General features: G+C 25.6%; 1 protein-coding gene across 1 annotated transcript in view; it reads left to right on the top strand.

Annotated features, from left to right (window-relative positions):
• Positions 1–960: 960 nt before the first annotated feature.
• LOC100158922 (ankyrin repeat and fibronectin type-III domain-containing protein 1) overlaps positions 961–12,495 on the top strand; it is a 153,934-nt gene continuing 142,399 nt past the window's right edge. The window contains exons 1-2 of the mRNA XM_016807921.2: positions 961–1,266; positions 5,478–5,611. Of these exons, the coding sequence (XP_016663410.1) occupies positions 5,478–5,611 (134 nt within the window). The 5' untranslated portion in view covers positions 961–1,266. The remainder of the gene's footprint in view (positions 1,267–5,477; positions 5,612–12,495) is intronic.

A 12,495-nucleotide genomic window follows, 5' to 3' on the forward strand; every position in this document is an offset into this window, starting at 1 on the left:
TATCAATACAAAGCTGAAAAAACTGAAAAATATGGGTTGGATTCCACAATAGTTGAAAAAAACTGATGTAAATATATTATTATTTAACATTTATATTTAATTTGTTGGAAACGATCTACACGACTATACATTTGAGTTTTGACATATTATATATTTGTTAAAATTATGTTTCAGTGAGCATATTATAGGAGCATAATAAATTAAATAACAACGGATACCCATTAAAAGTTGTGGTTCAGTATTCTGTCCTTCGTAATTTTCAATGCTCATTACTAAAAAAAAAAAACTATTTGTAAATTTTATATTCGATAATATACAGTATGTATGCATGTATTATATGTATATGTATGGATGTATATACCATGTACGTGTGTGTGTGCGTGAGTGTGTGTATACATATATATGTAGCGATTCCTCTGAATAAGTTGCCAAGGGGGCAATTTAATATTGTTCGAGACGAAGATATAAATAATATAATTATATTATAATATACCACAACGACTATAATATTCTGGAAACTATAATAAACCAGCTAATTTATGTGTGTTTTTTAAAAAAAAAAAAACGGAAGTTCAAACAACTGATTACAATGTTTAGATAATATTATGTTTATAATAATTAAATGTAATATCCCATGTATTATAATATATATGTGTATCGTGTGTGTGTACATATTGCGTGTTGTTGATGTTATAATAATATAGAGGTATAACCATAGACCTATAAACTAAGTTTATATAACACCTCGTATACCTACCTGCCTACCGAAGAAGAACTTTTGGTTTGTTTTGTAACAAGGTTTGCAGGAAAAAGATAGGTGACCGGGAAAAAGCTCGAGAATAATTTCGGACACTTTACCCTTGAGCGCGCGAATGCGATCCAATAGAATGCGCCGCTGTCCCACGTGACTGGCAGCGCGTGCGACGTGGTCTGAAAAGCTTGAGGCCTGCAACCCTGGAAAATCCAGTAGAAAATCGACTCTTCGCCGGACGTACCGATATAAGCGCGACGCTTATAGCAGTGTGATATATCTGCAGTCCGTCTGTACAATATACTCGTTTTCGTTTTTCCGTTCGTAAAAATCGATTCTTTATTAAAATGATAAAATTGATCGCTATTTTCATGCAGTATACGGAATGTGTAAAATGGTTTTTTCGCTCTAGTAATCGTTATAGTTTAATCCTGTCGTTCGTACATGACTAATTTTTTACTGAGCTCATCGTGTCATTATTACTTTATCATATAATATAAGATCCATAGTGAAAAGTAAGTAAACTATACGAAGAAATTAATATTTTTTTTTTAGAAATATTTAATTGATAAGTCTTACGAGCTATTTTTCATAACATAATACCATCTGAGAAATTTTCATTGTATTAAAAGTATTTGAAGACGATTCATTTTAACAGTTAAATAGGTCTAGTGGCTTATCTACGTAAAAAAATTCCTAGGTCTGTAAGGAATATAATTTATAGTGATTTATTGTTATTCACTGTACGATTGGTTTTCTCTTGTCGTATTAATCATGTTCAAAATACCGTATAATATGGTATAATAAAGTCCCCATTTTATATGAATATTATAATGATAATAGCAACGACCGCAAGTTATATAATATATAAGCCAGTATATTATATATCAGCTATAATAATAGTCATTGTTTGTAATGTATTTGTTATTTTTGTTTAGACTAATTTTCGCATTGAGTATTTTTGATTATTTTTCGAAATTTCAGCCTTATCTAGTTATTATTATTACTTCATATTTTAATTCGATTAGTATTAAAAACACATACTTACATTAGTACTTTTTAGTAAAATTAGTCTTACATTTCAAAATGTATAACTTTTATACATTTAAAAAAAATTTAAATTAAATATAAATGTCAATTATTTACACATTTATATTTTTTATGGTAATAAATCAATCTACTTATGTATTACCTATATTTAAATTTAAAATTATTAAATATTTTTGGTTGTAAATCATTTGCTTTAAATATTCGTTTTATGTGTAACTTTTCATGATATATCTTTTATAGAATAATTTACTATTATTTCTGTTCAATAGAGAAATAGGATGACATGTTGCTGAAAATCCCAAGGGGTCCACTTTCAGAGTCTAAAGATATTATTCAATACAGATAATTTTAATTTGACGTATAGATACAGAAATCTCATGTCATGTCGGTCTCGCTTTTGGTGTGTAATATTATTTTATTTTTGTCTTTCACGTTGAGCTTTATATATGTATTTATATATACAATACGCCCTACAAATCAAATCATGGTATCTCTTATTCGTACGCACATATTTTAAGCTTATTAAAATAGGAAATTACGTTGAATTTAAGTGCACACAAATATATTTTATTTATTTCTTATTATTAATTATTTGTACGCGTGAGACTTATGAGTGATAATTGATGAGCAAAAAATAGAAAATTATTAAATACTTACGTGAGATTATAAATTAAATGCAATTTCATACGTAAAATCAGAATCTTTTTATATATATCTCGTGAATGAATTCATATTTTTTATGATTTACGAATATAAGAGCAATTATAATAGGGAACTAGGCAATACGAAACCCAATACAATGGTATCATAATGTTTATAATTATTGGTTTTGCAAAAATAACTTTAAAATCTATTCCGTAAGACCGTAACGATAATGTGGTATGTGCGACTAGTGATTACTTCGTATTAATAGCACTATGGATGTTTAGAAATCCTGTATTATCCGATTTTCTACTGACCGTTCAGCACGATAATAATATTATTGTTGTCGTATTCCGTTTCTATTATATGTTTGCGGCGTCTTCGCGGGTACCACGTCTATGGTTACACAAAAACTACCGACTGTTTATTTAGCACAGTGGCTTTATAAAATATATAAAAGCGTGTGCTCGGGGCGACGAAATTCAGAGACGGCGTCTGTTAAAACAAAATATTAACAATATGATGTGCACGTCGAACGGTTTCATGAAAGCACAACGATATATGGTCGTTAAAAGTGGTGGAATGAGCGGGCGTGCCAAAATAAAATATCCCTAGTTTTCAAATAAAAGCTCAATTCGCCGCGCCGCCGCCGTTTTTGCGGTTATATTGTACGTATTATCTTTTTATGATTTCAATCAGTATATACGATATCCGTGTTAAACCGATTTCATTCACTAGCAGCATTATAGTTTTATTTAATATATATATACTCAGTTGGGAAAGGACTTTTATACTCTAAAAAAAATACAAAGGACAATGTCATTATAAAAATACATAAATGACTTCAAAAACAACTTGAAATAATAAAATGAAAAACTATAAGTAGGTAGGTACCAACATAATATTATGTTTGTACGGTAAATTATAAATGTAATGGAAAAATCGATATTAAAATAAACTATAGTCGTCGTCATAATTATAACAAATGTACTGAATACATTAGAGGATTGAATTAAAACACGCCCACTTTTTATCGGTTTCAAATCTGAAAATAAATGTTAATCTATTCAAATTAAATTAAGTTTCTAATTTTAACTACTTATACTTTATTTTTGTATCATCACATTTAATGTATGCATTTTATGAGCTTATACAGTACAAGAAAAATAGTATTGTAATTTTTCCCACATAGCACACACACACACATACACAAAAATTAAATGTTGTTTTAAGCAGTAACAACATATTGTTAGCTAGGACACCATTATATAGTAAAAAAAGGCAACATCGGAGTTCCATATAACGAGTAGTGACTAGACATTAAACAACTGTTAAAATATATTTTAAAACTATAAAAACTGAATAGTAATACGATTTTTTGTACGTTTTCGACTTAATGATAAATTTATTTAAAATTTTTTTCACCAGAATTCAGATCTCAAGAGATTACATGGACGATTAACATTATAGGTACCTAAACATTATTATTATTCATTAGTAGTAAATTGTACAGAGTACATCATAACACTTGGAATAATAACAACAGATTTAAATAAATACTGCAGCTGTCATACCTTGAAAGTTTTTCAAGTACCTTCCACTCACTGATTAGCATAATCAAGGTAGATACCATAATATTATAATATTGATAATTATAGTGTTTTATTGTTATAACTCCTTTCCAATACATACCTCCATCACGTATTTATTAAAATATATAATATATTGTTATATGCATACTAGTATACTACATAATTACATCTCTTGAAAAATAAATCAAATATTGTGTATTAACAATAATATAGTTACTTCGATTTTAAATGAGTTTGTAAAAAAAAATAATTTAAAAATGACTGTATTCTACTATAAACGTTCAATTAAAAAAAAATATGTTTTAATTTTAATCAAGCTAAACAAAAAAAATGAACTTATTTATTTAAAGTTAAGAACAAAAAAGTGAAGATGGGTAAAAATGTATTCCAAGTTTTAATACAGGTTAAAAATAAAAAAAGTAACTTAAAATGTTTACCAATAATTGCTAGTACAGTAATATACAAAGCATGTGGTATAAGGATCATAAATATTACCTATATCATAATTAATATTAATTATTATTTATTATGTATAATATATAATATATCATACACACGTATATACAGAGAAAGGCAGTGAGCCACCCGTTATCTTGAGTTAGAAATGATTGTTAAAACATTTTCATTTAAAAATATTATGTAAACACTACATTTAAATCAATATGTTAATTAAACATAGCGTATGTATATAATATTAATTAATTACTTGAATTAAACCTCGTAAGTTGTAATTAAAGGCGATAGCAAATTGGTTTCATTGAACGTTAGTAAATATAGGTACGTTTACCCATATTTAAAAACACAACAAGAGTTTTATAATCTCATTCCATTGAATGTGTTCATCACTAACATCGAGTTTAGATAAAAAAAAGTTTTAAATTACCTACTAATCAGTAGATTTATAATTGTATATAAAAGTAAATAACATAGTTTATGCATTATATATTGTTTGTTTTTAGTAATTGGATGGTGGGTATTATTGGTAAGTTAGGTTAGGTTAGGTATTCTACACTCTATATATTTGTAACATTTTTTAGCAATAATGGTCATAAAAAAATTTATTTTTATAAGACTATTGTTATGAATATCAATTTTCAAAGAATCGTAGTTATAGACTATAAACTATAACGTATAAAGTCTATGGACTCATATAATTTTTTTTTCATTACGGTTTTCTTTATTGAAATATACACACATACAAAATATAGTCTATTCATACATTGTAAATAATAATAATTCATTGAATGCATAAATAATTTAACCAATGTGCACACTTAGTATTAAATAATAATAACATCTCAAGTTTTAAGATACAATCCAGAGTTTTAGGTACCCACAATGGAATCGTATAGAAGTGGAGGATTTTTTAGTTTGTTTTAAATAATAATTAATCTTTTTATTTAAATTTTCTTGTTATTAATTAGCATTTATTGCTTTTCCAGATGGACCAAGATGATAACCAAAAATCAGATAACAAACGCCGTCAGTCTTTAAGTATTGACAAGGCTGCGTTTCTATTGCTCCGAATTAAGCGGGTGTTCAAAAAAAGAAGTCAAAGTCAACAAATTGAAAAAAGGTTTTTTCTTAAACAATATCTAATAATATTTAAGTATTATATATTATAGTATGTCAGTGGTCTATATGAAGTTTAAAGGGAATGTTCCACATAATATTGGAATGATTAGGTTAAGTCTTATTAGTAAAACGTTTTGTGAAATACTGAAATGTATAAAATGGTACCATTAAAATAATTACTTATCTTATTAGGTAATTTAACTTATGCAATTCAAATTTCCAATGTTAAATAAATTCTATTCAGCCAATTAAAAAAAAATATATCGATAAATCTTATAAATAAATTGAGATAATTCTGAAATATTCAGAGTATTGTTACGACATATTTTAGTATAATCACATACATTTTTCGAAATAGGTTGTAAATATTTTAAAGCAATGATAATATAAAAGGTCAAAATTAGAGCAAACGTCGAGAAATCAAAATTGAAACAGTATAACAAACTATAATTTCTTCCATGTTTCAGAATAAGTCTACAGATTACATAATTATTTAGTTTGTCATAAGTAGGATAAGTGACAAAAACTTAAAATCTTCAACTTAAATGTTTAATCTTTGTTTACCAAAGTTTTACTTGTGTATTATTTATATATAATGATTTCACAATTCTTGTAACTTATAAGTGATGCACATTTTTCACATTTTTGACAAATGGTTAAAATATTCAAAATAATTAGAATAAATTCTGACATTGTAGTTCCTGAAAAGTATTCCTAAACGGTACCTATTTAAATAAATGTTAAGTTAACTCATGACTAGAATAATGACATGAAAATGTATTTTTATCTGTACAGTTCTTATAAAACTTATTTTGTTCTAAATATTATATTGATTTATGGAACGGTGAGTGAACTGACGCACTGTATAAGAAACTTTTCGGGTTTATAAGTGGAAATGGTGATTAATTATTTCTTATATAATATAATATATAATAGTGTTGAATAATATAAATTTTAAACTTTTTATGTTATAAAATGTATCTAAATAAATTAATATTTATACATTTCTTTTACATCACACAAGTATTGAGCACAAAATATCATAATATTATACGCATACATCAATTTGCAATAGATTTATTTCAAATTTAATAGACTTTTATAGTTATAATTCTATAATAATAAATTTATAATTCTTAAAAAAATAAAAAGTTTACATATGCATGCAATTTACGGTTGAGTACAAAAAATGAGATCCATAGAGTTAAGTATTATTTTCCTCTTGTAATTTTTAAAAGTAAATATCATTACCCATTAGGCATCAAGTATTCCCTCTTTGAAATTCGATTTGATATATAGGTAGGTTTATTATTTCTTTGTGAATTTTAGCCAACCTTTTGTATTAGTTTTAAGATAATAACATAATATCCTTTATTAACATGTCACCACGTCTTTTTTGTGTGTAATACACTGTAACGTTATAGACTCCTATTATTTATCCGATTATAAATATTTAAATGACACTTATTTCTAAAATCTTCATCTTTCTTTAAGCATTTTAATCTAAATTTAAAATCTCATATAATGTCTTGTGTTTATAATCCTGTTAGTGTTTGTACTAAACTAATTTATCCTAATAGTCATTGTAGGGGTTAGTAATTCTTTTTAATTCAAATGTATAATTTTCTTTTAACATGCAATCTACTTTATAATATAAGTATACATGTAATGCGTTGTTATAAATAAGGTGTCAAATAATTAAATGAAACGATACAATAATTACTATGTTATTAAAATATGGCTTTCTAAATTCCTTTTTATTTTACAAGGGTTAGAAATATTAATGTGATGAAAATGAAAACCGTATTTGATCCCAAAAAGAAAAAATATCGTGATACAACATAATATATTAATAGTTTGATTAGTACATTTATTTTATAATATCAATAAAGAATGTGATCAAAGCAATAGTTTTGGGCAGCTATGGGTGAAGGATAATTCTCTTGGGAGTGAACTATTTTTCATTATATTTCTATAGTGACTTGTGTCTGCTTTATGACGCCAATTTTAGTATTGAACCATTTATTAATCGTAACCATATAACTGCATATGGGTATATTTTGTATTTTGTATAGTCTAACCTACTCCGTATAAAATATTTTCAGGGATGAAGCCCGTTAAAAAATCATCAAAAGTGTGAAATTATGAAGTAAAAATCAACTTAAAATATATTTATTTTGTAATGATATATAGGCACACGCTTATACACAACATTTTATATCATATAATATGAAAAAAAGTGTATAATGTAGGTAAATACTAAAATATTATTGGTTTTTTTTTATCGACATCATAGGTTTGCTAGATAGATGTAAATAAATATAATGATCATACCATAAATGTTTTTTTCCTATCAATCATTTTTATTAATATTTGCGTACTTATTTTTTTATATGCACATTTCAACCGATTAAACTTTTATGGACATTACGTACATATTATTATACGTTATATTAAACGGCTGATAAGTTATACGTACTTATTATTATTTTCTTGAGCAATAAAGAAAAGATAGTATTTAATATTAAAAATAATAAAATTAACTTTCACATTAAAATTATAATAAAATGTGATATTTAATATTATAATATTATATTAAGTAATTTATATTACCTACACATTGGCTTTTAAACGCTAATGTTATCCATTTGAGTGACTAATAATGATAAGAGATAACACGTTTTTAAACATAAACATAATATTATAATAATAATTTTTAAATATTTTATAGAAAAATGTGTAAGTGTGCTTCAGTTCTAAAGATTAATTTATTTAGACTGTTCGTAAAAGTATTTGTAGAACAACTATGTAAAATATAAGTGCAGTGAATAAAGCTATTTTTCAAGGTCAGTTTTGCTTAGTACCAAACTTACTTAAATGGATAATTTGTGTGTCAACCATTGTTATTTCTTAACAAAAAAAAAAAATACATGACTGAAATCGAATGAAATATACTTGTGTTTACAAAACTTTTTCGATTATTGTGTTATAAACTGTTGAATTATACGTCAGTGTTTACTACAAAATATAGATTACGGGTTTATCAGAGTTCTTCTTTGTCCTATTTATCTTAATATTAACACACAAGTTTAAGAACTAAGAAGTCTAAGTGTAAGCACTTGATTACTATATGCATAAGTAGAGCTTTTACTCCATGTGAAAGTTGGGATATGAATTATGGATAATCCGTGGTCCTTGTAGTTAGGTAGATGGATTCCACAATACATAATAAATACATAAATGTAAAAGTTACAAATGGGAGGGGGGTAATAGTTTATATTCTTGTAACTAAGAATTTATATATTTTGGAGTAAGTCAAAATTATTACACCCACCATTATTTAAAATGAGGTGATGTGTGAATGGAAAGAGAAAAAACTCCTGTGGTAGTAAAATTTGTAAATTGCAATTTTTCATTTTAAAAATTTACGATTCATTACTTATATTTGAGTAGAAATTAAATGATGTAAAAAATAACATTAATCTGAACAGTTATTTTTAGATTCTAAGCAGAGCGATGATTGTATTGATTTTACAATGATGTGCAGTGTGTGTGTTTTTTTAAATATTTATTTAAGTCTGTGTACACGATAAGTACCTAGTCGAAATAATGCTTCGATTTTCAACAGTGAATTTGGTTTAAGCGTTGATGAGGTCAAAATTAAAAATAAACAGCAGTTTTCAAAAGCGCCCGGAAAAAAAAAAAAAAAAAAAATAAGGAAAAACAAGAATTTTTTTGCAAAATCGGTTTTCGACAAAATAGATTTTGGTTTTTGATGTAACTTTAAAATAAATTACCGTAAATACATGAAACTTTCACTGAATATTTATATTAGCATTTTCTCTACACCATTATATTTTCAAAATATTTTGACTTGTTTTGAAATGTTTAAGACCATTTTCAGTTTCCAATTTTTTTAGTTTTTTTCTATAGATGTCAATCAAATTTTGTTCATTGGGTAAAAAAAATAGAATATTTAATACAAGACTGCTAATATATTGTTACAATGATAGTTGAAAAATATTAAAAATACATAGTCACAATTAGTATTTAAAGTTAAAATTTTGACAAAATACGTAAAAATCCCGAAAATGTGTAAATTATATTGGTTTAGAAATTTTTAAAAATTTTCCTTTAAAAATCTAAGATTTGAAAAGGTAATACAAAATTCCTCATAAGTTTTTCTACCTTTATCAAAAAAAAAAAAAAAATGTCTACTGGATAGTCAAATCTAAATTTTATGTGCGTTTAAAGTTCAAATTTTTACAACATTGGATATTCACTAGATTTCTCAATTAGTGATTTTCTTATTTTGTTGTAATTTAATACAAGGCTCCTGACATATTTTTACATAAGCAGTTAAAAAATACATAGGCATAATTTTTTATGAGCATTTAAAATTCGATTTTTGACAAAATTTTATAATTATTTTGTAGTTAAAAATGTATAAAATGTTCAACTTTTATAGCTAAGGATTGAAAATTTAAAACAAGGTTCCACGTAAATAGGTTATATATAAATTACTTTATTCACAATAATATCATCAAACATACTTAGTAGTATCATAGGCTGACTGACTATCTTCGCTCAGAATCGTTTTTCTTATACAATGATATTATATCATTGAATTCAAATTTAACACCATCCATTACAGTGATCCACTTGTAACCTACTTTACAGCAGAGCGACATCCACTTTTTTTTTTATCTTATAATGTGAAAAACAATAAAAATAAGTGCAGCGTGGTCTAACATTTAAGTAGGTATTATTATAAATACTAAGCACTATTTAGCTAAGTTAACTAAATACTAAATGATTATTGTAATGCCATTAATAATTTTTTATTAAAAAAAATATATAATATATTATATTAATATGGAACAAACTTAAATTTTGGCTTCTTTTGGCTTGTACATATCATTCCAAATAACCAGTAAAGATTTAACGTTAATAATATTATACACTAATGGCATGCATAAATTATTGTAATTTATTACTAATCATTAATCATTTTATATATATGTATTACGTAAGGATGTTTTTGTGATGCGTTTAAGTTAATTCATAATTATAATAGAGATAATTTTGTTGTACTTAAAAATGTGCACGGTAATTTTTATTATAAAAATCAATAAATCTTAAACTAATTTAATTGAGTCTTTCGTCGTTAGAGTAAGCAATATTTTTAAGGTAGTTTCTTAACGATATAAATTAATACTTATATCTACTTAATATCTATATTCTATATCATAAGTAAGATAATCGTTGTTCTTAGAGTAGATAACAGTGATAAATAGATTGATGATAACTATACTAAAACATCTTATTTATTTTTGTACAAATATTATGTAGGTACTTAATTATCCTCATGAATGTAAACATTGAAATTCTTAAATGTATGAGTAGGTAAGTTGAAAGTTGTTAAATAACAAGTTTATGAGTGAACAAGACTGTATTTACCCAATATAGGAATTAAGAAAAGTTTTTCATGAAAACTACACCTTAAAACTTACAATACAAGGTTACTTAATACAAGGTTACTTGAACCTTTAGGAAAACATATTTTTATATTGCGTTTATTACTTGAATTAAATAATCGTTACCATCAAATTAATTTGGACTCAATGTAGAAACGTCATAATATATTTCTTAAATTTACGACTTTCAGAATTGTTGAACATATTACTTAAAGACAATATTTTCAAATTCCCGAGATTTGATATAGTACTTAAGGATTGTTCTGCGATGATACGAACTTCTGTTTTTCAAATGAAAACTCCCTTTTTTAAATATAAATTATTTAATGAATATTTTTTTGAAAATTTTAATGTATTTAATTCAAAATTCGAACAAGGGGTGTTCTCATTTGAAAAAACAGAAGTTTCTATCACCGCATGGCACGCATTAAGTAATACAAAAATCCCAAGAATTTGAAAATATGATCTTCAAGTTTGTTTAAACAAAGGAAACAATGGGGGTGAGCATGTTTGTTGAATCAACCTGTATGTTATAGAAGCAAACTAATTGAGATGGACTAAAGTGAACATTTTTATAGTGTCCATATCAAAGGATTTAGTAATAAAAATATATTTACTTATATGCATGTACTTTAATATGTATCTGTGACATTAAAATACTTTTGTTTAAAATAATTAAATATTTTGTTTAGTAAAAACCGATAAATCATATTATATTATATTTTCATATATTTATGTATTGTTTATTATAAAAAATATTTTTAAAATAAACGTTTTAATAAGTATAATTTTAATGTTTAAAATGTTGATTTCTAACTTTTGGAAATTTTGTTCTTGTAATTTAAATTCCATAGGTGAAAGGATAATAACATAGTAATTTAAATTATATACCGTGAATTAAATAATCGTTACCATCAAATTAATTTGGACTTGATGTAGAAAGTAGAAATGTCGTAATATATTATACCCACTTGCATACGTTATAATATTCTGTATTTCTATTTATTTTATAGTTTATTTAAATAGTAGGTTATCGGTATCAACTATTAAATAACAGGCCAGCACGGGCAGCAATTCATTTTTTCCAAACGTTTTATATAAAAAAAAGTTTATGTTTCTTCTGGAGATAAATGACGCGCTTTTAACTTTGAAATAAGAGAGTGGCGTAAAAGATTATGTGGCACAAAAGTTTTACTAGTCACTGCGAAAAAGATAGCACACAATCAGGCGTGTGAACTCTGGTCTCTTATATTATATTGGTGCCGTCGTAGGTATACTTGGGATTTATTTCCGGAACATGGTCGCTGTCAGGCCCTTAAAGAAATCAACGGCTTCCGTTCTACGTTCTATTTTACACTATACGTAAAAGTGTTTATTATGCCGTGTATGCTACTATAATATGCTATGT

Source organism: Acyrthosiphon pisum, chromosome A1, assembly GCF_005508785.2.
Source record: "Acyrthosiphon pisum isolate AL4f chromosome A1, pea_aphid_22Mar2018_4r6ur, whole genome shotgun sequence".
NCBI classification, from domain to species: domain Eukaryota; kingdom Metazoa; phylum Arthropoda; class Insecta; order Hemiptera; family Aphididae; genus Acyrthosiphon; species Acyrthosiphon pisum.